Raw genomic sequence first — 26,497 nt, 5'->3', positions numbered from 1 at the left:
TTCGATTTTAAATCCGAAATTAACATTCTGAATAAGTTGTCACAAGAAACCTCTGACCAAATTACGCCTATAAAATAGCAACCATACCCCCATAGACCAGTACAAAGTAGCATAATATAGGAAGAAAGAAAAGAAATAGGCCCGTCACATCGTATTTGACGCTCCAAGTTCTAATAACACACGACTCACATCCTCTCTTGCACGAGCAAGCTCCTCATCCACCGTTCCATGCCCATGTCTTGCCTTCATTTCATAGTGCAGGTCAACCAGTTCCTTTGCCCGTCGCAGATAATCGTTTTGTCTTTCGTCTTCCTTGGACATCGCATCCTGACTTGACTGGTTTTCTTCTGACTCCAATATTCCTGGATTTGCTATTCTCTCATTGACGGTGACGAGAGCAAGGGCATCATTGTGATCCTATCGAGCGTTGGTTAGTGCAATTGCTGAACAAAGGGAAAGAAAGATTGCAGATCGTTAGATCATTGCAGATCGGGTATCTTGACATGGACTGGTGGGATTGTGGACAACATACACAGACTCGCAATGAGGTTAGATCGGAGAGAATTTCTGCTACTTGCATGATGAATGGGGATTGGGAATAATGCTATTGAGTTGGTTGTGAATCCAAGGGATCGTTGAGGTTGTCTGCTTTGTTGAATGTCGACAATGGCAAGTCTTGGCATTTGATGTCAGATGGCAGATGTCATTCTCAGGTACAACCATAATTCTACGTTTTCATTCAAGACGATATCTACTTCAATCTATATCTATATGGGAATGAAAACATGGAAACAATAAATGAACGCAGTATGATTGAGGCCAGTCAACGACTTTTCACTCTCCCAACAGATGTCTGACGTAACCACTATAACTCTGCTGGAAATAACATTACCAGCCAACGCCATGATTGAGCAAGTCTACAAATCAATTCATGTCAATCCATCTTATCCCATCTCCAACACAATCTCGTCATTCCCTATCTGGCCTATCAAACCAAACGCGGGGAAGAAATACAAGCACAAAGTGGGACATCAAGCGCCGACTGTCGGACTTTCCGACTTCTCCGCAAAAGTCACCGGCCATTGACCGACGGGCGATAAATTGATTACCCGTCCCCCCATTTCCTCCCCTCTGCGATACGATTGTCTCTTTGTTCCTTTCAGATTTCATTCTTTTGAATCAATCTGTCGGAGCAGCTCATCGCTATGGCAGCTTCCATCAGGGCCAATTGCCGAAAGGTCATCTGCATTGGCAGAAACTATGCGTGCGTTCTCCCCATCATTTTCCCGCGGAATTGAATTGAGCTGGCGCAAAGCGAACAATTGATGGAATCTGTGACTCATGAACCATTGCTGATACTCTTCATCTGTAGCGATCACATCACAGAGCTCAACAGCGCTAAGCCCAAGCAACCGTTTTTCTTCCTGAAGCCGGCTTCGTCCATCCTTATCCCCGGCGAGGGCCCCGTGTTGCGTCCTCAAGGAACCAAGCTGCACTATGAGGTGGAATTGGGTCTGGTGATGGGCAAGACCCTCCGGGACTTGGATCCCAACGATTCTAAGGGAGCTTTGGATGCTATCAGAAGTCAGTATTGCCCCTCGAACAAATGAAAACGGGCCGAATTTCGAACACAGTCGCTTACATTTCTGGTGAACAGGCTACCTCCTCACAATCGACATGACCGCGCGCAATGTCCAAGACGAGGCTAAGAAGAAGGGTCTTCCCTGGTCTATCGCCAAGGGTTTCGATACCTTCCTGCCCATCTCTCAGGAAATTGCCAAGTCGCGCATTCCCAACCCCCACGATGCGTTCCTGCGCCTGAGCGTTAGCTCGCAATTGCGCCAGGCGGATTCGACAAGCTTGATGCTGTACCAGATTCCCCGCCAGCTGGCTGAGATCTCTCGCGTTATGACCTTGGAGCAGGGTGATATTGTCTTGACCGGTACACCCAAGGGTGTTGGAGAGGTGAAGGCAGGCGATGTCATGAAGGCCTCGATTGAAGTTGGTGGAAAGGTTCTCGAGGAAGGAAACATTGATGTTGAGGTCAAGGACCGAGAGGGCAGATATGTGTACAGCGAGACTTGATTGATTGCATATAACTTAGGTACAGTGTTAAGTACATACATACCCTACAACACTGATGGTTTTTCACGCGTCATTCGATATTTCAAGCTATTAGATAGGATGACAATTCTTCAGACAACATACCTATCGACATGCACTTAGATCAGGTCATCTTCATCATCTGCTGGAACGATAGGGATAAATCGCCTTCTCTTTCTTTGTCTGGGTTTCACTGCTGTGCCGTTTGTCGTAGCATGCACAGTCCCTGCTTCGGCGGACTGGATATCGAACGTTTTCCTTTCCTGTTCTCTAACCATACCTCGCAGAAGCGCTGCCAAAACATCCCACGACCATCCAGCGTCATCCATTTGCCTCTCCAGCAGATCTCGAACTTTTAGATCATCAAGCCCCGCTACAACAGCTTCAACGACCAACCCTTCTCTCCGCCGTGGCGGTAATTTCATTCGCGTGCTTTCTGCAAATGAGAAATACTCAGCGAGGCCCCTCCCATTCTGCTTCATGAGACGATGAAGGTCGGTCTCCGGTTGGTTATTGTGCTTTCGTTTCAATTCGTTGCCGTCATGGGATAAAGACTGCTCGTCATATTCGCTAGGATCCCCAAACGTGGCTTGAGTGAGCTGTTGTTCAAGGTACTTTCGTTCCAATGGTGGGTTTGCTTCGTCCATGGGTATTGAGTCAGGGACGAGATCTGGTTCGTTCTCTGTGGTTTTGGTGATACCTGTCCCTTGAGATGTGAACACCAGTCAGTAAAGACATTGCATGTTTGATAAACAATATGGAAGCAGTAGCAAAGAAAGGATGGCATGATGATAGAACATACCTACGACAACACCGCATCGAATCGAGCTCAGCTCTCGCCCCAACATCATGCGCATCTCAGCCATCACCTCATCCCGAATAGTCCCCTTCATCAGACGAGACTGATCGTGAAATACCTTCTCAGCCCCTTCAAGTCTCTCCTTTAATCGAATATTCTCCTCGCGCGACGACTCAAGTAGCGAAGATAAAGCCTCAAGTCTCTGAGTAGCCCTGCCATCTACCTGATCTAATTTCTTCTCAAGATCGCCGACCCCAGAACTCAAGACCTGGATTCGTTGCTCTAGATCCGTGACGGACTTTTTCACATTGTTTGTGGTGGTTGTTGTCGAGGCGAGGTCTGTCCTCGTGCGGTCGATCTGGTCGACTAGATGTATGTTTTCGCGTCGAATTTGGTGAGCCCAGAGGAGTGTTGGTGCGGTTTGATCCCATTGTCGTACGGGCTTCGCCATCGGCTTTGAGAGAGGGAGAGGACGAGTAGGGTTGTTGAGGATTGGCCGACTGGATGGAATCGGGATGTAATGTCTTTGAGCAGAGATGGAACAAAGCATAAATTGGAAAGAGGAATTGAGAAGAGGAAGACGTTGAAGGCTGTGGGAGCGAGTAGGTAGTCCTGGGGTTGATGAAAGTTGTGAAACTACTTTTGCTGAAAGCCGAACCATGCCATACAACTTACCAGGTCGTACGGACTCTCGAACTACTTCCAAATATCTACAAGACTATAGCCATACAAAGACCAGATATGAAAGCGTACGGACTGGTATTTACCTCTATCTATGATACGAAAAGTAGGTATATAACCATCCAGTGTCATGATCATCTATTCGTCCACCGAAGTGCCTTTGTTTGTTCATAAAAAGCGCCCGAATGAACAAATCGTATTTTTGCCCAACCTATTGATCAAGTATGATTGCAGCATCCTTAACCAACCAAGATGGGTACAAAATGGAAAAAAGAAAAAAGAAAAATCGAAGAGATGCGAGAACAAAGGAAATAAAAGAACCATGAATTACAGCAATAAAACACGCAAGCATGTCGTATCTCCATAGGCACAGAAAGCAACAGAAACCATAAACAGCAAGTGGATATAAGACATAGTAGCTACAAGCACCACATCCTAGACCAACCACTGTTAGCGGAAGTACATGCTGGAGACACAGGAAGCCACTTTTGAAGGATTCTCCTTTGCCGAAGGAGAAGCAACGATGTCAAAACGTCTTTTCCACCGCAGCTTAACCCTGGCACCATTGTTGGCGTACTGGAATCGTAATCCGCATTGACAAAGACGTTAGGTGACTCGGAATATTGGGGTGCTTAGATAAGGTCTGGAGAAAAGAATTAGTATATTGGCCAGGAAAATCAATTGTATGAGTTGGCATGATAAACTTACCGGCAACGTTCATGGGCATCTCCTCGATCTGGGTGCTGTAGAACTGCTCGATCTCACGCATCATACGGACATCGTCAGCGGTGACGAAGTTGATGGCAACACCCTTACGACCGAAACGACCACCACGACCGATACGGTGAATGTAGTTCTCACGGTTGGCGGGCAAGTCGTAGTTGATGACCAGGGAAACCTGCTGGACATCGATACCACGGGCCAGAAGGTCAGTGGCGATCAGGACACGAGAAGATCCAGAGCGGAACTCCTTCATGATAACATCACGCTGACCCTGTTCCATGTCACCGTGCATGGCAGAGACAGTGAAGTCACGGGCAGTGAGCTTGTCGGTGAGCCAGTCGACCTTTCGGCGGGTGTTGCAGAAGATGACGGCCTGGGTGATGGTGACAGTCTCGTACAAGTCGGAGAGGGTGTCGAGCTTCCAGTCTTCCTTCTCAACGGCAATGTAGAACTGCTTGATACCTTCGAGGGTAAGTTCCTGCTTCTTGACCAGGATGCGGACGGGGTCACGCATGAACTTGGTGGTCACCTCCAGGACATCCTGGGGCATGGTGGCCGAAAGGAGGGTAACCTGGGTGGCCTGGGGGAGGAGCTGGAAGATGTCGTAGATTTGCTCGGTGAAACCACGCTAATCAAAAGCTATCAGTACTGGGAAAATACCTATACACGGGCACTTATAGATAACTTACGGACAACATCTCATCAGCCTCGTCGAGGATGAAGAGCTTCATGCTGTCGGTCTTGAGGACACGGCGCTGGATCATGTCGTGGACACGGCCGGGGGTACCGACAACGACCTGAGGACCTTCACTGAGAGCCTTCATGTCGTCACGGACGTTGGTACCACCAATACAGGCGTGGCACTCAATCGACATGAAGTCACCAATGGCGACAACGACCTTCTGAATCTGCTGGGCCAACTCGCGAGTGGGAGCGAGGATGAGGGCCTGGCAACCCTTGACCTTGGGGTCGATCTTCTGGAGGGCGGAGATGGAGAAGGTGGCGGTCTTTCCAGTACCGGACTGAGCCTGAGCAATCACATCGTTACCTGTATGGTATATGGTTTTAGCCAGGGGTTGCGAGAGCGAACGAAGGAAAATGGAAAAACCTACCCTTGATGATGGGCATAATAGCACGCTGCTGGATAGCAGAGGGACGCTCGAAACCATAGGCGTAGACACCTGGAAACACAGTTAGGATTTTTCTGCCTGTACCCCGCCACGATGGAACAGAATCATCACATACCGCGAAGGAGCTCAGCGTTGAGGTTCATAGAATCGAAGGAGTCGGTGACCTCATCGTAGTTGGATTCGATCTGACCTGTTGTAGTTCAAAAAACAGTTGTCAGTGTTTGTCTTTCATTGTGTGATAATTTTTTCTTCAATTTTTTTTCTTTCTTTCTTGGAATATCCCCGCCGCCACAACGATCGCAAAAGATCATATCAAAAGAAAACCGGGGAAAAAAAGAGAATAGCACATACCCTCGGGGATCTCCTCCAAACCCTTGTCGTTGGAAGCCATATTTGCGGTTGTAGTGATGGTTGATCACAGGCAAAGTGCTGTGATCCGTAAAAGTAGTGGGGTTTTTGAAGAGGGCTGTTAGCGACGATACGGTCCCTGTGGGGTGGTCGCTGTCGCAGAAATCACACAAGAAAAATGTGATTTAGAAATTAAAAAAACTAGAACACAGCTCCAAAGGAGTCTTAAATAGAACTAGTATGGGTGGTGATTAGAAAAGTGTAAGTCCCCGGTGATGGTGTGGGCTGGAGGGGAAAAAAAAAAAAGAAGAGGAGGGAAAATCGCTTCGATCTTTTTCCGACTTTCCAGACGTGAAATTTTTGATTTTTTTTAGTGCCAACCAATTCTGCCCAACCGAAGCCCCACCGCCTGCCTTTTCCTCTGTGCTGCCTCTGCTGGTGGGATTTTGCCATGAGAATTTCACAGGCAGAAAAATAGAGGGGCATCAGGATTCTGTCACTTCTTTGAATTTGATATTCTATCTGGTTGTGGGTGTATTGTTCATCTGCCAACTTTCTTTTTCCTTTTATTGAATTCTTTATTACATGGCGTGGTGGTGATTCTTCCTGATACACAGAAAAGCAAATAACTACTCCACTAGACCTTCACATCAGGCAGAGTGAGGCACAAATACACATCATGCCTGATATCACATCTTTAGACAGCCAAGCCACAAATGGTGAGGCGGCTGGTGACCTTTACTCTTCATCCTACCCAAATAACAGCCTGCAGGGGGATCTTACTCATGATGCAATTCCCGGTCATCCATTGGGAGTAAAGCCGAGTGGCAATGCCCTGCTTGCTTCTGAGAATCTTCGCAATTCTATTGGAACATTTAATCTCCTTCCAGATGAGTTAATATTGCTATTGTTGGAGTTCCTAGATAGCCCAGCTCTGCTACGGATCGGCAGAACATGTAAGGCGTTTTATGCCTTTACGAGGGCGGAAGATCTATGGAAGGCTCTCTTTACCTGGTAAGATACCATGGATCTATTCTTCATCCGCAGGTGGTGGAAACGTGTATGCATGAATATATTATGGGAGTTTCCTGGGGATTGTTTACTCGTTGGATTGCAAGCTGCAAGCATATGTTTAGAGTTCGACAGCCATATACTAAGACTAACTGTTGTATAGGTCTCCCCCACCTTCATTTTCGTGGAGAGGAACATGGCGCTCAACTTTCCTTAACTTACCTCCGTCTCAAGTGTCCATCTTGGACTGTTCTAACCTCTTCTCGGACGCCTTGCATCGTCCGTTCTACTGCGCGCACATTTCGCTGACTCCTTATGTGTCTAACATTCCCACGAGAAATAAAATAGCTCGCCTGCCAAATCTCACCCCAGAGGAATTCCAAGAAAATTGGACAGACAAACCATTCGTCCTGACAGAGCCCGTGAAGGAATGGCCTGCATACAAAGACTGGTCTGTAGAGACATTGGTTTCCAAGTACAAAGATACCGTCTTCCGCGCCGAGGCAGTCGACTGGACCTTGAGTACATACGTTGATTACATGAAGAATAATTCCGATGAGAGTCCACTCTATCTTTTCGACCGAGCTTTTGCATCCAAGATGGGAATCAAAATTGGACAACCAGAACAGGAACCTGAAGCAAGCTATTGGCCACCTCCTTGTCTTGGAGAGGATTTCTTCTCAGTGCTAGGAGATGACCGTCCGGATCGACAATGGCTGATTATCGGTCCTGAAAGGTCTGGAAGTACCTTCCACAAGGACCCGAATGCCACCAGCGCTTGGAACGCTGTAATCCGCGGCTCCAAGTACTGGATCATGTTTCCCTCTTCTTCGAAGCTCCCGCCCCCGCCTGGAGTCTATGTTTCTGACGACCAGAGTGAAGTGACTTCTCCCCTTAGCATTGCAGAATGGCTTCTGGGGTTCCATGCCGAAGCACGACGGACACAAGGTTGTATTGAGGGTGTTTGCAATGAGGGAGAAATCCTTCATGTACCTTCCGGGTGGTGGCATCTGGTTGTCAATTTGGAGCCCGCGATTGCTCTGACGCAGAATTTCATCCCCCGTGCGCACTTGACCGCTGCCCTTGATTTCCTGTCCAACAAGGCCGACCAGGTCTCCGGTTTCCGAAAGGATGTGCAAAATCCTTACGAGCGTTTCGTCAACCAGATGCGCGAGCTTCACCCTGAGTTGCTGGAAGAAGCGTTCGAAGAGCTGAAGAAGAAGAACGAAGGCAAGAAGCGAAAATGGGATGAGTTGGTCCACGGCAAGACGGACCAAGAAGAAGGCACCGATGATGCGGCCGAGGGAGGTGGTTTCAGCTTTGGATTTGGAGATGATAGCGATGTGGAAGTTCCCTGATTATTTCAGAATACGACTACATACTTTACACCACCGACAATAAGATGGAATAATTCTGAAATTGTGCTGGCATAATTCATTCGGACTCAGTTGAGGCAAATTCCACGCTAACGACAAAACAATCCACTGTTGTTTCGCACCCATGAAGCCTAGTCGCTACATTCGTCCATTTCCTCCAGAAAATGTCTCCCCACAATATCTCTTGCGGCGTGAAGCCGACTCAATGACAGGCAACTGATTTGACAGCCGATGTATTTTGCCCGAAAGCCAAATATCCTACGAACGCACCAACAGCGACTGCCAGCATTACCAGACCGTTGTACGTCATGAAGAGTAGCCTACGATGATGATTCCGTTGAGCACTTGAATCGATAACGGCAAGGGTCAGGGACCAGGGAAAGACTCACATGATGAAGAAACTGTAAAACACCTGCACGGCATACAACGCCGCGATGGTGACTTTCCCGTTTCGCTCCACGATCCTCCTGTTGTCTCTGCCTGCAAGCAGCGGTGAGCTAGCGTCGGGGACATAGGTGGTGGGATTCTCGGTTGGAAGGATATTGGCCGTGGCAGATTCGTCGGCGATCTCATTGCCTTTTCATGACCATGTCAATGAGAGCTTCAGCTCAGCAAAGGGCGCCGATGCGAGTGCCACTACCAAGAGCAACACCGACCCAATGAAAACATGATACATATTCAAGACATTCACGATTCACATGCACCCATCCCAGTCAAGGACTGAATCCAGTCGAATTTCAAATAATGGAGGAAAAATAAATGCACTTACCCCCTGTCGTAGCCGTAAACGCAGAAAGACGGCGAATATGCGCTGCCTCATATCGGCGTGTCAACTCTCGTATACCCTCATATCCAGCAGTCAAGAGAACAATGACGACCAAGGAAGCCAGAAGCGAGATGGGCCCGTCAACGCGCCACTGGCGAAAGATGATGCAGAGGTTCTTCGAGGACCAGGTGAAGAGCATCTAAACGGGGATAAGCATGTCAGTAGGGGAGCACGAATACAGCACCAAGCCCAAAATCAACGAGACGAGCGAATAGTAAATAGAACCGAGTATCAAATAAAACTCACATTCATGTTACACTGGCCACCCATATCCATTCCGCCATGGCCTCCGTGATCCATGCCTCCGTGGCCCATGTCCATATCCGAATGATGCATTGCGTGGTGGTCCATGATGATAGAGCAGATAAAGCGTCAGCGAAACGTTTCACCCACGACAACCAAGGAGTAGGGGGTATATAAGGACCCGAGTTAAAGATAAATGAAAAGTAAAGATAAACCCCCCGCTTTTTACTTAAAAATAATCTCAACAAATCCAAGAGACGAGCCAACGTGGAAATCACTCAAATGCGCGCAGTTCACAACGCCTTGCATCAGTGCTTGGCGGGTTGCGAAATCCAGTGCAAACAGTGCAAACAGCCTAGATAAGATCTCTTGGTCGTCTTTGTTCAACCTCCGTTAATGTCACCTTGAAGATAAACCGCCAATTCTCGTTGATCGCCGCGTGGATCGAGTAGATATTAAACCAACGCCCTAATTGTTACTGCTAAAATCTAACTACCCGTTCTTGCCTCATACACCCGCGCGAACTGCGACGACAAAATGGCCGAAAACGCACCTCCGGCAACATCAGCAACCCCCAATGGCGCGGGGACATCAGCAACCGCGACGAACACAGGGACATCAAATTCGAATGGTGCAGGTGCAGGTACAACAGCGGCGGCAGCGACAGCAACAGTCCCGGAACAAAATGGGAACAACCGAGGCCTTCCTTATTACGAAAAACTACGCCGAGATCTCCGGGATACATTGCAAAAGAAACGATTAATGGATAAGAGCATGGTGCGAAACTCTCTCGCCCTTGGAACAGTTCACGATGATGAATTGAAATAATTACTAACGGAATCAACAGGCCCAACTCGAAGACCAAATCTTCCGCTACGAACAAAACTACCTCGAAGAAACGACCGCAGGAAACATCATCAAGGGCTTCGATAACTACATCAAGGGATCCTCGAATACAGCCGGTCTAAGCGCTGGCGGACTCACCCTCACTGGGTCAAGTATCGGGACAGCAAGAAGGAAAGCACAAGTGTCTGATGTCGATCGGGTGTTCTCTCGGAGTTCGGCCAGTTATTTGCGTGTATGTTTTAACCAACTGTTTGCTTTCGGTATGTTACAGAATTGGCGATGGCTGATTGTTTGATAGGATTCACCCGCTCCATCATCCGCACAGACGACTCCCTCGCATGCGCCGACGCCGTCATCGACTACCAACGGACCGACCTCGAAATCAAGCAACGGGGACGTATCATCCGCCGTCAAGTCATCTTCGTCTAAAAACAACAAAAAGAAATCCGGCGGAAGCTCGAATAAAGACAAAAACAATGATGAAGACCTAGAAGAAAACGGAGATAAACCGCCTACTAAACGATTGAAGATTAGCTATGGACGGGATTGATTTCTTTTTTTTTTTCCATATTGTTGTTGATGTTTTCTTGGCCTTTTCCGTTCAGGGTATAGAAAAGGGTTTCCATCGTTTCGGTGTTTGTGTCTGTGATTAGGGTCTTTGGGAGCTGCTAGGCTAGGCGCTGTGGATTGACATTCGCATAGTATCTTTTTTAGGTGATATCCGGTGTACATTATTACGATTTCATCCCAAGACATGTTTTGATCTTGCATATTCCAATTCCATTAATTTCGTATGATCCCTACCTACTACCTATTCAACGCCAAAAAAACAGATTCATAACAGAGTGGGCTACAATTGCAATCTGAACGTCGCAACTTCAAAAGGCCTCAGCTCAATGTCAACGCTGACACTTCCCGTCTCCTTGGAAACCGCAAGCTCCTCCTCATTATCCTCGAGAACATTACACTTCCACACATTCTTCACGGGGAACTTGCTACGAATAGTGCCACGGCTCTTTCCACCTAGCGACTCGTAAATCCGCAAGATGACACTCTTCCCTGGGCGTGAGGGTAATTCACCTCGCGACACATCCTCATCGTCCTCACCACGCTTGATGGCATCCAAGACGAGAGATGGATTGCCCGTGACAGAAACAGACTCGAATACACTGCTGACCTCCTTGCCTGATGCAGGCTGGAGGACGAGTGGGCTGTTGAAGTTGTACCCTGCGCGGACGGTACGCGCGTCCAAGGGTCCAGCGTGAGGGAGAATTGCGTAGCGGATGTGGTGACGGCCCATATCGGCGTGTGCATCTGGTGCTTTCGGGGCGCGGAGGAGAGAAAGGCGCATCAGGCTGCCGCAGGTTGCGAAGCCGTACTTGGAATCGTTGAGGATGGACACTCCATAACCGTATTCTGAGAGGTCGGCCCATTTGTGGCAGCAGACTTCGAATTTGGCCATGTCCCAGCTGAAATTGTCAGTGGATTTTTTATTTTTTATTTTTTTTAAAAAAATTTGGGAGAATCATGTGTGGTTGACTTACCTTGTGTTGTAGTGGGTCGGGCGTCTGATGATTCCATACTGAGTCTCATAAGATGCCTCCGTGTTCGTGATATCTACTGGGAACTCGACCTTGAGGAATTTCATCGTCTCCTTCCACTCAACCTCACTCTCCATCTCTACGTAGGAGGGTTGGCCATCAGCCGCAGCAGCAAGACTGAGAGTCGTTTTGACCCAGCTCTTATCGCTGATCTTGGTCTCGGTAACGACACTCACGCGCTGCGGGTCCTCCTCGGCAATAGTAGTTTTACCAGAGGAGAGCTCCTTTCTGGATTCGAGATGGAAAACCTCTACATCCCAGGCTTGCCAGTAGAGAGGCTTGTCGTCGAAGATAACGAGCTGTCCAGCCTTTCCACCCTTGGAAACAATCTCACGGTCTGCTTCGACATCAAACAAAGATAGAATCACACCGTGCTGGACGTCGACTCTCAGTTTACCATTTTCCAGACGGAATACACCTGGCTTGATCTCCGATACAGTCACGGCAGGGGTCTTCTTGGAGTCCACGGACTGGGGCTGAATAAATCCAGTATCGCCGCTGACTAGGGCATATTTCGGCCCCTTGGAAGTTGTAAGTGCAGCAGGGACCTTAACAATCTCAGAGCGGTGCCACGGCAAGGTGTTGATGGCCACCAGTCCCTTGCCGGTACTCTTATCCGAGAATCCAAGTGTCTTTAGGACTTCCTCCCTAGCCTTCTTTCCGATCTCGAAGACATGGGCATACAGCTTATCCGAATCATCGTAGCACATCTCAATGCAGCTCCCCGGTAAGCAATCATGGAATTGACACAGAAGTGTATTCTCCCACATCTCATCGATATCCTTCTTGGGATACTGATATTTACCACTGGAATCAGTCAAGGAGGCAAGAGTTGCCAGATACTCAAGGTCCCGAAGGACGAACTCCGACTTGCGATTGTTGCGTTTGTTATTCGCCTGGGTGGTATAGGTACCACGGTGCAACTCGAAATAGAGCTCACCATACCAGGTGACAAACTTGGTGCCTTCTGCGGCCTTCTTCTCAAGCTGATCAAAGAAGTCTTCGACAGATACTCCCATCTTCACACGTGGGAGTAAACCGGTTTGGTCACTGAGACCACGGCACCGGCGCAATTTCTCCAAATGCTCAAAGGTAGGACCACCACCACCATCTCCCTTACCGAAGACAAGCAGCGACGTATTATCCTGATCCATAGATTTGTGCTGAGTGATACTGCGTTTCACATCCCCAAAGTGTGCACTAGCCGTGTATGTTTCGGCTGGGGTCATGTGGCACATCACCTGGCTGCCATCCAAAGCAACCCACTGGAAGGTCGTGTGTGGGAAGTTATTGATATTGTTCCAGCTGAGTTTCTGTGTGAAGAAACGACTCATTCCAGCTAGACGACAGATCTGCGGGATCTGAGTCGAGTAGCCGAAAGTATCTGGAAGCCAGAATGTACTGCATCGCTCCCCAAAACGGCTTTCAAAGAACCGCTGACCATAGAGGAACTGTCTCACCAGAGATTCTCCACTAGGCATGTTGGTGTCATGCTCGACCCAGCTGCCACCGACAGGCTGGAAATGGCCTTTCTTCACCCATGATTTCACACGGTCAAAGACAGAGGGGTAGTATTGTTCTAGCCACTTGAACTGTTGCGCTTGAGAGCACGTAAATCGGTGCTCCGGATACCGGTCCATCAAATCACACTGGTTTGACCATGACCGGGCAACCTTGCGCTTCGTCTCTGCCCACGGCCACAACCAGCAGGTATCAATGTGACAGTGCCCAATGGCATACACAATAGCTTTGGTATCAGAGTCATAGACCTTGGCAGAGTCGACATTGGATCCTAGATACTTCCTGGCAATCTTGCGACCTTCCTTGATCGACTCTTGACTCCCATTACCGGCAATGAAAGCATCAATGATGGCATTACCCACCATATTCGCCTCATGCGACTCCCATGAGTCTGCCGGGAATTCCCTAGCCGCATCTGCAACACCCAAATTAGTAAACCTTCCAGACCAACCCATACATACACACCCATGCATGCTTACGGAGCTACTCACCACCAATAATCCAAAAGTCATAAAACAACGCCCGCGCCTCAAGATTGACAGCCGTGATCCGCGCTGTCTGCAAAGTAAAGTACTTGTCCGGCGACGGCGGCTGAATGGAATCACCCCCCGGCGCATTCCCAAACATCCCATTACACGCCATCTCAATGTAGAAAGTATGCTCCTTCCCATCACGCCAGGCATCGGGGATGATCCACTCGACACGCTCGCCGCCGCCCGTCAAGCCCTGAAGCGGATGCCCATTCTCTGTCCAAATCAGACCCTCATTGTTAGCATCCCAGTGGAACTCCAGCCGCTCCTTCTGCAGCATGTCCTGTGGGACAGTGAGGCGGATGCGGAACCAATGCGTGGACCAGCTCGGGCCGAACTCGGCCCCGATATGGGTGGGTTTGAAGTCATGGGAGGTTGCTTCTTTGAAGCTGGGCCGTTGCAGATCGGGGACTGAGTAGACGGAGAGTTTGACGTGGTTTTCGTCGGAATTGATGGCTTCAAAGTACCTGCTATAGTGGGTATCAAGTGTCAGTGTCAAGTCGTTTGTCTGTGTATAACTGGAACAAGCAGAAGCAGAAGCAAAATAGTGGGGACAATAGGATGCATACGAGACAAGATTCTGGCCCTCATATTGACCGGTGGCGGTAAATTGCTTCAAACGGTCGGTGTAGATGCTCTTGATGCGTTGACCGACGGGACGTTCAGGCACCCGGGGAAGGGAGCTTGGAGCTCGCGATGGAGCGTCTCCACCCATATTGCGGGTCTATTGACGAGGAACTAACTGATAGTTCTTGTAATAAAGACGTTAAAGATAAGGGGGCCGGAAAAAATTAGAAAAAGAAATGTATTGTCGTAGAGATGACGGGGACACCAAAGAAGAAACCAAACGCGAGATAGAAGAGGTCACAAGGGGAGTTGGCTGCTACCTTGGCCTGTTGTGACGTTGTTTGCGTGCGGAGAAAGAAGGCGGGGAAAAGCAGGTGGACTGCAGCGCATTGGAATGTTGGCATTGATTTGATGGAAGAGAATAGGCGATGGCGATCATTGATGACCTGGGATTTATTATTAGAAGCAGCGAAGAGCAGGATGGCAGTTACAGCAATATATGAGGTTGTTGCATTTGACTACTGGTGATAATTGAGGGAGACTTGGACATCTCATATCAGGCCCATTCGGCTGGAGATGATGATAAACTTCAATTATTGGTTTATTTTATCAGTAGTTTATTCGCTATGACAGTTCTTCAAAATATTCCCTATGGAATTTGTATGAGTTGATAATTGGACATCCATGCCTGGTGTCACCGTCAATTCGTAGTGATAGCGCAGATTGCAGATCCCAAAACACCCTAAATCCTTCCTTTCCTTTCTTTTTGATCGTCAATATACATGATTCAAGTTGGTCGACGGAGACCCCGACAAGAAAATATGATATATCCAAAAGCCTCACGGACTGTCCAAACCAGTCACGGATATTCATTCGTGTCTGCAGACCGCATCGTGTGCAACGTCAACAAACGAATGATGCGCATAAATGCCCCAGCAAGGGGGTAAGATTTACTGAAATTAAACAGGAGGCTGTCAGTGAACTAGTTTGTCGATCAATTGAGGGCATTTTGATCCTCGTAAAACGATTCATTAAAACAGTTTCTAAATAATACAGTATTCTCTGACTCGGTACTCTGTAGAGACAGAACATTCATTGCTCAATGGGAAAAAGGTATCATAAATCAGATCAAAAGAAACCAGTCCGGACTGGTGAATGCTTGGTTTCCAACAACGCCAGCGTAGTAGCTTTATGCTCCCAGGAATGAATAGACAAAAGAAAGGTAGAATGGGAATAAAATAAAAAACCAGGAAGATGGAGAGGAAGGGGGATATCAAACAGGTACTCCATAGACACAAGTAGAAAATGAAAAGAAAGATACCAAATGGTACTGTGTGGTGAATAGTAGATAGGTTAGAAGTCCCAAGGGTCAACTCGTCCATATGTCGTGTATGGGTTTACCGGACCAATGAGCCTGATTTTCGACTTCAACTGCGCTCGTTTCTTGTCTGCTTTGCTCTTGCTCATCTTTCTCTTTGCCCCGCCAATTGCACCCAGCATGCTGTTGGTGCTCACCTGCAAGGCCTTCACACTCTGCTGTAACGGCGACCGGATCGGCGGAGATAATGGTGGTGTTGCATTGGCACATGCATGGCCATGTGTCGAACAGTCCAAGGACGGCACCCTCCTCTGATCTCGATATCGGGGAAACCGCACGCTGCGGCCCTGTCGGGAGTTGACTCTCCTGGGGCTCCCATTTTTATCCCAGACAGCTGCTCCGTATTGTTGGTATGGCGAGAAAGGTACGGCGAGCTGTTTTGGTCGTTGCATGGGGATAGACTTGGAGGTCTCGCAGCGTTCGACCGGATCCTCGTCCGTCGCTACTGACAATGTCTTCATCTGCTCGGCGACATTGACGTAGCTTTGCTGCATGGCAGAGCTTCCACTATCGGACTGGTCGCTGTAGGTCAAAGCCGGCGTCTTGGGAAGCTCTTCCTCATATGACCAGTCCGGCGCTGTCAACGGTCGGGGATCCTGTTTCGACTTCTCCGAAGAACCCTTCTTCGTGATATTTCGATGAACGTAAGAGCGAATCGAGTCCCGGACTTCATGAGCGATTGTCACACCGCGTTCTGAGGAGTTCCATCGCCCCAGGTTCTTTTGCAGGAGACTGGGATTGTTCTTGCGCCTTTTGCTCTCAGTATCATCCGCAACCGGACTGTTAATGGCAGAAGGCGTAGCTAGTTCCGGGAAGAAATCCCATTTCTTCTCTCTGAAGTAATGGTTCGGCCCCGATTGGTTTGACGGGGACCACGTAGGTGGAGGTGCATATCGCTCTTCGAATAGAAATGTTCTAAGACCTGGAGCCTCTGTCTCAGGATGAGGCTTGGCCGAAGTATCGATATGAAGACTGTGGTGATGGTCTAGGGTTGACATGGGGTCATCCGACGTCTGATCGACAATGTGAACCAGATCATCGGGATCTGTACTGACAAAGATAGGGAAGCTTTCGCCGGAAGCTCTGGAGTCGCGAGGAGTGGGTGTTCCAAAACTCTCGATGGTACTGGTATCGTCGCTCCAGGTGGTCGAGATCCTCTGGGGAGGAGGCGATGGTAGAGGCTTGTTGAGGCGCAACTCAGGACGAGGTGGACGAGGGGGAGGAACGACCTTTTCCAACCCTTCGAGAGATCGAGAAGGTCTCACAGGGGGGGCCTTTCTAGAAAATCCAAGCGATGGAGACAGCATGGTGCATCAATGGATCTGAGTCAAATTGCGGTAAGGTGTATCCACGAGGAGAATTCAATAGTCACTTTCCACGACGGTGGATGAACTTTAACTATTGAGTGGAGGAGAAAAAGGGAAACAAAGAAGGCACGTTTTTTATTTTCTTTCTCTTTCTTTGAACGATTCGTATTCCTTGATGGTGGCTTTTCACTGTTGAATGTTGGGCTGGACGATCACAAGACCCCCGCGCAAGTCGGCCCAAATACGGACCAGCCGAAAGAAGACGAACAAAGAAAAGTCGGAGATGGGCATTTTCTAAAAGAAGAGGAGAAAGAAAGACAAGGAGACAAGGCCTGATATAAGGGAGAGAGGGGGTGGGGTGGGAGGAGAGGAGGAGAGTAGAGCAGCGATGCAGCTAAGAAGTAAGCGGATTGGGGAACATGAGACCCCCTTGACTGACGATAAGCAGGAAGAAGGAAGAAGCGACGAAAAAAGAAAAGAAACCGCTGCATTTCCATGGACTGGTCGCCTGCAGGAGCCATCGCCAACCCGACTGGGATGGATACAAAGTAATTACAGACAGACGCGATGCAAGGGATGCTGATGCTGACGCTCTGCGTCTCTCTGCGCCCGTCGAACACTGCCCGCCATCTGAATCAGAATCATCAGCATCTTCATCAGCTTCCTTCACGATGCTTATTTTCTCTAATCATCATGGATTCGTTAATGAAAACACTGTCAGACAGGATTTGCTGGTATTTCGTAAAATAGCAACACGACTAAGAACCCAATCCGATCAGCGCCAAAAAGGAACACGTCAAAGAAGCCAACGAACGCCTCCACCGCTAATGGCGATCGATAGTCAATCTTTAATTCCCTTTCTTCCACCGCTTCTATGGAAAAACGGAAAGAAAAATAAAATATGAATCCATTGACTCAGTCAACTCGCTTAACTCTACTTAATTCTATCAACTCAGTTTGGCTGCCTTCTGCATCGTTTCTCGTGTGAGCTCATCTGATGCCGTGCGAGTCGCACTCAGTCGGCCCATCGATCGCAGGTTGGCGATCATGGCTTCATCGCCAAAGTGGCTGTTGTGCTCGAATTCCGGTTCCTCTGCGTAGGCCACTCGAGCAACGTCCACCAGCATGCGGGCTGTCATCCCAAATACCCTGTATCGTGTTACTTTGATTGCATGTTCTTGTTCTTCGAGCTCCTGCTCGTGATCATGACGAGGCTTGACAACGTTGTTGTTGATCGGCACAAAGAATTGATGCACTAGCAAGAATCAAGTTAATGTCTTTCTTTCCTTTTTTCTTTTTTCTTACCCAACAAACAGTCAAACACTCCATAAGGCGTAGGACAGGCAACTAGGAGACTTACTGCGCCAGTTCGAGTGATGCCACTCCGTCCAGGCACCCTGATACCACTCCTCCCCATCTCCATTCCCCTCTTCAACCTCAACCTCATCTCTCATCCGTAGGAAATTATGAAACGGCGCCGTAAAAACCGCCGCAACCTCTCGCGCATCCAGCTTAGGAATCAACGACACCTCCGGATCTGCATTTTCCCCCGTCCCCTCGTCATAGGAATGGAGTAGCGCCACGCAAGGGCGAACAACCAGTTCGGTTCGCGCAAGATTCGCCGGCAACTCGCAGAGATGCTCAACGGCGAACGGACGAGGCAGCTGGTCATTGAGATCTGCGAGCCCGATTTCCTCACGTGCTTCGCGACGGGCGGTTTCAAACGGTGTTTCTTGCAGTGTGTCTGCTCGCCCTGTGTTTCTGTCAGTTTTAACACGGTCGTACTGTATAGCTACAGTATACAGATCTACAAAATAGACTACCTAGGTAGTAGCAGACTCACCCCCCGGTAAAGCAGCCTGACCAGCATCTAGTCACCAATACCCAAAATCAGCCTAGTTGCTCTATACTCGGAAATTAAATAAGAAGAAAAAGGAATAACCTCAACTTACATGAACTCAGCGTCTTGGCCCGAATGGTAAGCACCACTTTCAGATCGCCCTTGGGGTCCGCGTACAGCAGAACCAAAACAGCCGCTCGTCTAGAGAGAGGCACGCCATCATAATTCGTCGGAGGAGGCTTATACGCCCGTAGTCGCTGGATCGCTTGCTGTGTGTTGTTTCGGCCCCATCAGCCCAATCCTCTATATCGCATCATCTCATCTCTGATGTTAGAAGGAGGGGGGGCGTCATCCAACAAAGGATGGGAAGATGTCATCAGAAACAAGACAAAAATAAAATAAAAATATGACAACCACGGTAATGATTTCCTTTTACTCAAAGACACAATGCATGAAACAGTGAGACATTGTAAATATAATTAGAAGAAAAGAAAGAGGTATACGTACCTGAGAAGCGGGATTCAAGCGTGGCATCGTCAACGTCTTCTTCCCCGGATTTGATCCAGGGATGTCACTGACAGACGTAATGGGAGGACGGTGGGAAAACGATCTGCTGAAACAACGACTATTTGGGATGATCTGAAGGGGCCACTTATTTCTCATGGCCGTGCTGAGTGATGGCTAATTATGGATGTAATTTCTTATTGATCTTGTTTGTAGCTATCCTTGGCTAGTATCGCAGATTGGGTGGTGAGTGATCATCATCAGCATCCGTCCATTGCCGAGGTTATGCGACTCTGTCTGCAGTCATCACCAACTATCTACAAAGATGCTTAAAGCAGCCAGCTCGGAGGAATATTATTTGCTAAAGTTATTCAAATACTTTTTTCATGACAAATAAACTAATTTGATAAAAGTGCATGTAGAAGATTGTGCATTCCCAAAATATGCTGCAGTAGCCACGTCAGAAACTCGAATCCTAATGATTTTCCTTTTCAAACTCCACAGAGTCTATTGATTTGAGTACATCGCAATGAAAGATAAAGAAAAGATCAAACAAGAGGGAGAGTATATAAGAAAAGAATAAAAAAAAAATTCATCAACCAAAAGAAGGCGGGGCCGGTGCCAAACAAAGAGTCTATCAACAATGGTCACTAAAACATGATGAGAAGGGTAAGTAGACATGAGCAGAAACAGATTAGAAAGAAGTAATAAAGTCTATGCCACAATTCATTTCAACTTCAGACTCGGACCAAGTCTGCTTTTTACTCGGCCTTCTTCTCCTTGGAGCTCTCCTCAGCCTTTTCGCCTTCGCTCATTGCCTCGTTCGCTTCGGCAGTCTGCTTCTCGTAGTCTTTCGAAGCTGCCTCAAACTTGGTGTCTTCCTTGTCATCGATGTCCTCAATGTCCTTGGGGGCGGAAAGACCCTTCTCCTCGTTCTCGCTGTTCTGTTCGTTCTCCTCCTCAATGAGCTCCTGCTGCTCCTTGACAACCTCCAGACGTTGCTTGTTAGTGGCAGCACCCTCAGCGTTGTGCACCTCAAGCTCAATCTCGTGGAACAACTCCTCGGGGATACTCGACAGAACGGACTGGAGAGACTCGATCTGAGAAGACATCTCGGCCTCCTTGCCACCTTGTGTGTACACGTAGGCGTTGCTCAAGACCAGGAGAGTAGATGGGACACCCTCCTTGAGACGAAGCTTCAGCCACATCGACAGATCGTCACGGAGGCGAGCGGGAGAGACACCGTGGGTCCGAATACCACGCGAGGCACAGGCCATCTGCAGTTCGGGAACCGAGAGCGACTCCACTCCCTCGTAGAAAATCGCACGGTCATCACGCTTGATCTGGCGCATACGGTGACGGATGTTGTATCGGAGCATGGCGTCGGTACCGAACGAGTTCAGGTTCATGTACTTGCAGATTCCAACCAGCTGGGGTCGGGACAAGTTGTCCAGAGTCAGGTCATCCTTGAAGATCTTGCACACCTTAATGACGTCCTGGGTCGATGGAGCTTCTCCGGTGGTTCTGATCTTCTTGAAGAATTCAGCGAATTCCTCGTTCTTGACTGTCGCCGCAGTCAGGGGCAGGCCGGTTTCTTTCAATGTGTTCTTCAAGAACCCTGAAACTTCCTTCCGTGTCGAGCTCAAGCTCAATGCCTTAGTTTCGCGTGCTTTCTGACCCTCGTATGTGCTGGGCAGCAGGTTAGGGAACAACTTCAGGGCAACGGGAAGTAGCAGCTCGGCAAAGGGAACAATGAGGAACATGGAAAAGGGAACCAGACGACCCAAGTCCTTGACTGTTCGTTGAAGCTATCAAAATAAACCCCGTTAGTATTTCCCAACGCCGAAAAAATGACCACAGCAAACCGGCAAAACCAACCTGTCGGTGCTCTCTTCGGCTGAGCTCATACCCGCCGGCCATCTTCAATGCCAATCTAGAACTGATCCTGACTTCTGTAGCCAAAAGCTTTGTTCCATCCCAGTAGTGCTGTGCTTCCTTCTTGAACCGCTGTCCCAGAGTCAATTTTTTCAGGTCCTTCTTTTCCTCAGAAACCTTCTTCTCATCCTCGGCCAAAGCTGCCTTGGCTGCTCCGACTTCGGTCAGTTTGCTCTTGTCATCCGATCTCACGGCATCAACCTGTTTGTTCTCCTTAGCACCAGCCGGTTGCACTGCAGCATCCTTTTGCTCCTTAGGGATCGGCTTCTTGGCTTGCTCCGCGTTGAAGCCGGGAGGGGGAAAAGATTCCGAAGATTGCGATGACGATGTCGATTGCTCTGTAGCGTAGCCGCGTTGTTGAGGGATCAGAAGCGCAATAGCCTGCACATGGGATGGGAGGCCTCTCCCGTTCAGCCGGAGGTTCGCGGCGGAAGCAGCACCCAATGCGCCGCTGAAACGAGTTCGGGCTGATCGCAGTAAATAATCAGTTTGAGTCCATCGCATTTAGGCAACTAATATGTAAAACAGGGCAAAAAAGAGCGGGTAAAGGTAGACTCACCAACGAGACCTGGCCGCAAAACAGAATTGTTGCGCACCAGCCTAGCCGATCTCATTGTGACGGACATTGTAAATGTCTAGGGGAAATGGAGTGCTCGGAGAAGCGAGCAGGAAAAACAAATTTAAACAGCAGCACCAACTTGAATGACGGTAAAAATGAAGATTAAGGGTTCATAAATTGATGCTGCAAAGAACATCCAGCGTGGTGATGTGTCGTGATGTAGTCCATCTCCGGGCTGCGCAGCTTCGGCTCTCCACGTGATCTCAACCAATATCGGGGATTATCATTCGCCGCCGGAGTTTAGGTGGCGGCGGCTTTTTCTTTCCGTTTCTCTCATCACTACGAGGCAATTTTTAGGCGATACTAGTGAATTTTTTTTTCTTTGTGTGGCGTTCCTGTAATGGGAGTCTTATTATACGTCGTATACTTCTAGCGTCATGAAGGGTGGAAATGGACAAATCATGAATATCGTCAAGTCTGAAAACAGGATAAAACCAAATCCGCTAAAAAGAAAACAGCCTGGGCCTGCTACCCCTGTGCAGCTGCAACCAACGACAGCTAACACAGGGATAAATATATATAAATTGAGGGAAAACAAAGCTCATAATAAAGAGTGAAGGGTTCTTAAGCCAATGGGATCAAACAAAACCAAGTTTAAAAGAATGAATGCGCCGTAGGGTATCTGGGGTTGAACGGAACGTTAATATCAAAGGGCGAAACACAGCATAGTAGGACGAAGGGAACGAAGACGATAGAATCACTTCCTCTCCCGCACTTCAGAGTCATTGGTTGGGGTTGCTTCTTGGGCGCCAGTCGAAATCGCGGCGTGATCAAGGGGAGGAATACGGTCGAGAGTTGCCTTGTCCAGCTGTTGGGCTGTTGTCGAGTCATCCAAAATCTGGGCCCCAGAAGAAGTAGTGCCATTTGGTGTCATCAGTGGGCTCGTTGCACCACCCTCTGGGGAAGATTGCCATCGCGCGACATCCTTTTTGAGCTCCTCGAGTTCCTTCTGGAATCGCTTGCCAAAGACGTCAATGTAGTACGTTGCGCCATTGTAGATACTCCAAATGAAAAGAGCAGACAAGAATGCAGCGCTAGCCCATCGAGACCAGAGCCATATAGGAGAGGGGATCATCGTAAACAGGGCATAGAGATATTGGATCAACATAAATGCAAACGACTGCAATGCCTCAGGCAAGCTCAAAACAATCTTTCCGAGCAAGGTCTTCGCATATGACTTACGAAGCCATGTAAAGCTGGTTGGGCGTCCCGCGGCAATTTGCTCGGCACGGCGCACCGTAATCAAGAGGTGATAAGCCACCTGCCAGATTATGTATGGCACAGTCGCCCAGAATATCATGGATGGCAGGGAGTAATGTTCGGGAGATCCAGGTTCACTGAATTTGATGTGATAAATTGCCGGGAACCGTTCCTTGAGCCGTTCCGCCGAGGTCAAGTGGACAAGGCAGTGTAAGGCTGTAGGAGGCATGATGTGGATGAAAAGACTGTTGGCGAGAGTTAGCAAAAAAAAAAAAAAATACTGCCTGCTTGAATAAACCTAAGATCATACCTGACAACTTTGTCCATGCTGTGAAAAACCATAGAATTCCGCCACATTGCAATTGCAACCGCATTGTTGCCAAAAGTAAGGCAAAATGTGCTGATGAAGAGTCTTTTAGACTGCGGAAAGACCCAGATGCTCAGCAAACAAAGCAAGTTGACGAAATAGCAGAGATCAGCCAGGAAGTAGTGATAGCCCTTCTTGTGGTACCTGTAGTATCGAATCGGCATGAAGTATACCAGCTGGGCACTGAACCAGATATAGAAATATTCCGGATGAGCTCCGATCAGATAGCCACTGATGAAGATATTGAGAACACCAGCGATGAACGAAATCTTTTCGCGAAGTGTAACTGTAGCGGTATTGTTCCACTGCTTCCCCAAGCGCTCCACTCCATCCTTCATGCGACGACGGTATTTCTCCAGCTGTTCATCTGCTGTGGGGGCGCGTCTTTTCCACTCCCCGACAACCCGCTCCTTGGCATTCATCGAGCTCGATTTCAGCTTCTCGCGCTGCTTCTTCACCTTATCTTTCTGCGCATTGATAGTCTGTTGCCATTTCTCAAGTCTCTGGGTGAGAGAAAAGGTGTCGAGAAGATCGAAGACGCTGACTTTGTCCAACGGAGGGAAAGTCTCCCAGTCTTCCTGATAGGAACTGCTATTGGAGAAGGAAGGATTCCGTGATAATCTGCCAGGTGTAGACGGGAGGGAATTATCGGTAGGAGCCCCAAGTTCCTCTGTATCAGAGAAGACACTCGCTCCATCTCCTGCTGCTGACTCCAACACAGGGGACTCATTGCCCATCGCGTTGTTGGACGGCCCTCCTTGGCGGTAGCCAGCGTCCTCCATGATTAATTTCTGCTGAAATGAAAAGATTGTAGGGCCGTTCGGATTGTGAGGGTAAGGGCGACTGAGAAAACGTCCAAATGTTAGCATCCCCATATTGAATTAATGTTTGACAGTAATTCGCATAGAATGTAGATGTAGACGTGTCGGGTAAAACGAGTGGAAAATGAAGACCACAAGGAAGGGTATTAAAAATGAAGACCACAAGGAAGGGTATTAAAAGCGAAAGCAAAGCTTATCTACTCCATCCTTAAATGCCCAAGGGCATCTTCACGCAATAGATGGAGTGGTAGAGACTTTGACCCAGACGAAAACAAACGGATCACGCACTCACCAATGGATAAACTTAGTTGACTCAAAATCCCAGATGAGCATCAAATCGACCAGTCTCGTTTAAAGCTCAGGGCGCATGATCCCAGCAACCACTGACCACAAGCGCCGAAAACGACAGTGTGCGAAGGCAAAAGGTTGATGGAGGGAAGAAGCTGAGGACAAGTCGCGAGAGTGAGGTTTTGCTTGTGCCCGATGCACGGTTCCTGGTTGGCCGCCGTCCAGCTGTCGCGTTTCTTGGGTCCAGGGCTTCAGGCGCCGGGATCGACGGCGGACGGGGTCGTTTTAGCCAATGAGAGGCTGGGATCGAGGAGACGGGTCCACGGGGGAACCCTCTGGTTGGCTCAGAATCGGATGTCACGGGATTGTCTTCACCGTTCCAGATTGCGCCACTTTCTGCCTGAGGTGTCTATTTCTCTATACATGCGTTGTCAGGTGAAGTCAGTGACCGGTGTCAAGTCGTCAAGCTATACGGAGATTAATTTATTGCTTGATAATTTACATTATACAGCACAAGTATCTTTCCAGACGACATACCTAAGGTACTGTACATACTGTATCTGCAATTCAAACGGATGAGTTGGCCGTTGGTCAGTAGAAAGAATCATCATGAATTCATCGATGCCCTTTCCAGATTAGAATTCCTGTTCCATTCACTGCTTCCAACTGACACCTATTAATTTTGAACTCCTATCCCATCCTCCCAAACAGACGCCGTAGAGCCTTGCTCTCTCTTTTCAATACTACTGATTCTCTGTCAAGAAGCTCCGTTTATTGAAAATCTTCCCAAATCGAAGCACTACCAATCAAGAGAACATCGAAAGTGAAAGATGACCCCTTATGAGGCCTTCTCGTGCTACTCTGCGATTCCATACAGTATGGTTGTTGACTGGAATGCTCGATATTTAAAGGATGCCAACATAAGGCGCCCTGCTCATATCAAATCACCTCTCTGGCGTCCATGTTCTCTGCGAACCACGATAGAAGACATCTCAACACTCGATCTCCCACCATTTCGTCTTATGGACCTACCATTCGAAATTCGGAAAGAGATTTTCTTTCTAGCAATTGCTAGTTCCGATAATTTCTGGCTTGACCGTGAAGTGATCAGCTTTGGGGAGTCGTTACAATGCACCAAGTTCATCCGTGGCCGCATTGTCTGGCGTGGCTCAAATGGCACTCTCCTGCCCCTTTTAATTTCCAATAAGCAGATTCACCAAGAAGTTGAGGAGCTGTTGTATAGCCGTTTCGCTTTCGATGCTCGATGGGGATATACCATGAGATACTCGGACCCTTCCAAGACCCCAAACCGTCTCCCAAAACATCGCATCAAACACATCACATACACACCTGACTTGACCAGATACATGCGAGAGCACCGGGAGAGTGCGAGGCTCATTATTTCAGGTCTGCCAATGCTATGCTCAGTGCGGATTATGGTCTCGTGGCAGTGTACACAGCGTTTGCTTGTCTGCGGACACACCAAGGTCGGCAGCCTGCATATAGTGTCGGTAGCGCGTTTGTTCCGTGAAACTGGAAAGGTCGCTATTATCGGACAGTCGCTCACAGGTTCTCTTGAGAGGAGGTTAGTCGAGGATACGCGAGAGGAACTAAAAGACGAGCCTTGGTACTGGGAATTAGAGCTTGACTATCCTCTTTTTGTGCCTTATTTCCCCAGTGATGTGGAAAGTCATCTTTAAGAAGGCATGAAGATATCAGGCTGATTACCCGGGTTTTTGGATTCTTTGATCGACATATGGCTGGCAAACACTGCCCGTCCAATGCTATTTTTGAAAGCAAAGGCCCAGCATGAATTGGGAGATTGGTTAGCGATAATATCATACTCTCTGTATATTATTCTTGATGTACTCGGTACTTCATACACTTAACACTGGTCTGACTCATGGGTAGAGTATTGGAAAGTAGCAAAAGA

At 48.4% G+C, this 26,497-nt stretch overlaps 13 protein-coding genes across 13 annotated transcripts; 4 read left to right on the top strand and 9 right to left on the bottom strand.

Annotated features, from left to right (window-relative positions):
• Positions 1-144: 144 nt before the first annotated feature.
• ASPWEDRAFT_173436 (uncharacterized protein) lies at positions 145-580 on the bottom strand (the record flags this gene model as incomplete). Its single annotated transcript, XM_040831064.1, has 2 exons — positions 145-417; positions 533-580. 2 exons carry the CDS (start codon positions 578-580, stop codon positions 145-147), a joined length of 321 nt encoding a protein of 106 aa, XP_040687679.1.
• Positions 581-834: 254 nt separating this feature from the next.
• ASPWEDRAFT_41901 (fumarylacetoacetate hydrolase family protein) lies at positions 835-2,435 on the top strand. The gene is made up of 3 exons (XM_040835677.1): positions 835-1,264; positions 1,373-1,584; positions 1,658-2,435. The coding sequence occupies exons 1-3, from the start codon at positions 1,206-1,208 to the stop codon at positions 2,083-2,085; spliced, it is 699 nt and encodes a 232-aa protein (XP_040687678.1). The 5' UTR covers positions 835-1,205; the 3' UTR covers positions 2,086-2,435.
• On the bottom strand, positions 2,223-3,353 carry ASPWEDRAFT_173434 (uncharacterized protein; the record flags this gene model as incomplete). Its single annotated transcript, XM_040831063.1, has 2 exons — positions 2,223-2,809; positions 2,906-3,353. The coding sequence occupies 2 exons, from the start codon at positions 3,351-3,353 to the stop codon at positions 2,223-2,225; spliced, it is 1,035 nt and encodes a 344-aa protein (XP_040687677.1).
• An 862-nt stretch (positions 3,354-4,215) lies between these two features.
• tif1 (putative eukaryotic translation initiation factor 4) lies at positions 4,216-5,827 on the bottom strand (the record flags this gene model as incomplete). Its single annotated transcript, XM_040837738.1, has 6 exons — positions 4,216-4,226; positions 4,292-4,934; positions 4,996-5,354; positions 5,419-5,487; positions 5,552-5,626; positions 5,788-5,827. The coding sequence occupies 6 exons, from the start codon at positions 5,825-5,827 to the stop codon at positions 4,216-4,218; spliced, it is 1,197 nt and encodes a 398-aa protein (XP_040687676.1).
• Positions 5,828-6,463: 636 nt separating this feature from the next.
• Positions 6,464-8,153, top strand: ASPWEDRAFT_113955 (putative F-box and JmjC domain protein; the record flags this gene model as incomplete). Its single annotated transcript, XM_040828449.1, has 2 exons — positions 6,464-6,798; positions 6,959-8,153. 2 exons carry the CDS (start codon positions 6,464-6,466, stop codon positions 8,151-8,153), a joined length of 1,530 nt encoding a protein of 509 aa, XP_040687675.1.
• Positions 8,154-8,263: 110 nt separating this feature from the next.
• Positions 8,264-9,559, bottom strand: ASPWEDRAFT_553301 (low-affinity Cu transporter). The gene is made up of 4 exons (XM_040838196.1): positions 9,244-9,559; positions 8,941-9,136; positions 8,561-8,747; positions 8,264-8,491 (listed from the first exon to the last, which is right to left on the bottom strand). Exons 1-4 carry the CDS (start codon positions 9,346-9,348, stop codon positions 8,374-8,376), a joined length of 606 nt encoding a protein of 201 aa, XP_040687674.1. The 5' UTR covers positions 9,349-9,559; the 3' UTR covers positions 8,264-8,373.
• An 87-nt stretch (positions 9,560-9,646) lies between these two features.
• ASPWEDRAFT_41896 (chromatin modification-related protein EAF6/MEAF6) lies at positions 9,647-10,881 on the top strand. Its single transcript, XM_040835676.1, has 3 exons — positions 9,647-10,017; positions 10,088-10,318; positions 10,385-10,881. Exons 1-3 carry the CDS (start codon positions 9,778-9,780, stop codon positions 10,634-10,636), a joined length of 723 nt encoding a protein of 240 aa, XP_040687673.1. The 5' UTR covers positions 9,647-9,777; the 3' UTR covers positions 10,637-10,881.
• Positions 10,882-10,936: 55 nt separating this feature from the next.
• ams1 (alpha-mannosidase) lies at positions 10,937-14,453 on the bottom strand (the record flags this gene model as incomplete). Its single annotated transcript, XM_040828411.1, has 4 exons — positions 10,937-11,555; positions 11,631-13,623; positions 13,700-14,208; positions 14,308-14,453. 4 exons carry the CDS (start codon positions 14,451-14,453, stop codon positions 10,937-10,939), a joined length of 3,267 nt encoding a protein of 1,088 aa, XP_040687672.1.
• Positions 14,454-15,658: 1,205 nt separating this feature from the next.
• On the bottom strand, positions 15,659-16,990 carry ASPWEDRAFT_29179 (uncharacterized protein; the record flags this gene model as incomplete). Its single annotated transcript, XM_040833237.1, has 1 exon — positions 15,659-16,990. The coding sequence occupies one exon, from the start codon at positions 16,988-16,990 to the stop codon at positions 15,659-15,661; it is 1,332 nt and encodes a 443-aa protein (XP_040687671.1).
• Positions 16,991-17,937: 947 nt separating this feature from the next.
• Positions 17,938-19,364, bottom strand: ASPWEDRAFT_173427 (NUDIX hydrolase; the record flags this gene model as incomplete). The annotated part of the gene is made up of 5 exons (XM_040831062.1): positions 17,938-18,245; positions 18,351-18,743; positions 18,834-18,860; positions 18,943-19,099; positions 19,338-19,364. The coding sequence occupies 5 exons, from the start codon at positions 19,362-19,364 to the stop codon at positions 17,938-17,940; spliced, it is 912 nt and encodes a 303-aa protein (XP_040687670.1).
• Positions 19,365-19,910: 546 nt separating this feature from the next.
• Positions 19,911-21,939, bottom strand: ASPWEDRAFT_41892 (MRS7 family protein). The gene is made up of 3 exons (XM_040835675.1): positions 21,829-21,939; positions 21,213-21,736; positions 19,911-21,142 (listed from the first exon to the last, which is right to left on the bottom strand). The coding sequence occupies exons 1-3, from the start codon at positions 21,893-21,895 to the stop codon at positions 20,096-20,098; spliced, it is 1,638 nt and encodes a 545-aa protein (XP_040687669.1). The 5' UTR covers positions 21,896-21,939; the 3' UTR covers positions 19,911-20,095.
• A 646-nt stretch (positions 21,940-22,585) lies between these two features.
• On the bottom strand, positions 22,586-24,330 carry ASPWEDRAFT_52338 (glycerophosphocholine acyltransferase; the record flags this gene model as incomplete). Its single annotated transcript, XM_040837737.1, has 2 exons — positions 22,586-23,333; positions 23,399-24,330. The coding sequence occupies 2 exons, from the start codon at positions 24,328-24,330 to the stop codon at positions 22,586-22,588; spliced, it is 1,680 nt and encodes a 559-aa protein (XP_040687668.1).
• Positions 24,331-25,085: 755 nt separating this feature from the next.
• ASPWEDRAFT_41890 (uncharacterized protein) lies at positions 25,086-26,465 on the top strand. The gene has a single exon (XM_040835674.1). The coding sequence runs from the start codon at positions 25,395-25,397 to the stop codon at positions 26,262-26,264; it is 870 nt and encodes a 289-aa protein (XP_040687667.1). The 5' UTR covers positions 25,086-25,394; the 3' UTR covers positions 26,265-26,465.
• Positions 26,466-26,497: the final 32 nt, after the last annotated feature.

The sequence above is a fragment of the Aspergillus wentii genome, assembly GCF_001890725.1.
Source record: "Aspergillus wentii DTO 134E9 unplaced genomic scaffold ASPWEscaffold_5, whole genome shotgun sequence".
Classification (NCBI taxonomy): Eukaryota; Fungi; Ascomycota; class Eurotiomycetes; order Eurotiales; family Aspergillaceae; genus Aspergillus; species Aspergillus wentii.
The sequence above is the reverse complement of the archived record's forward strand: the minus strand, read 5'-3'. Positions and strand labels throughout refer to the sequence as shown.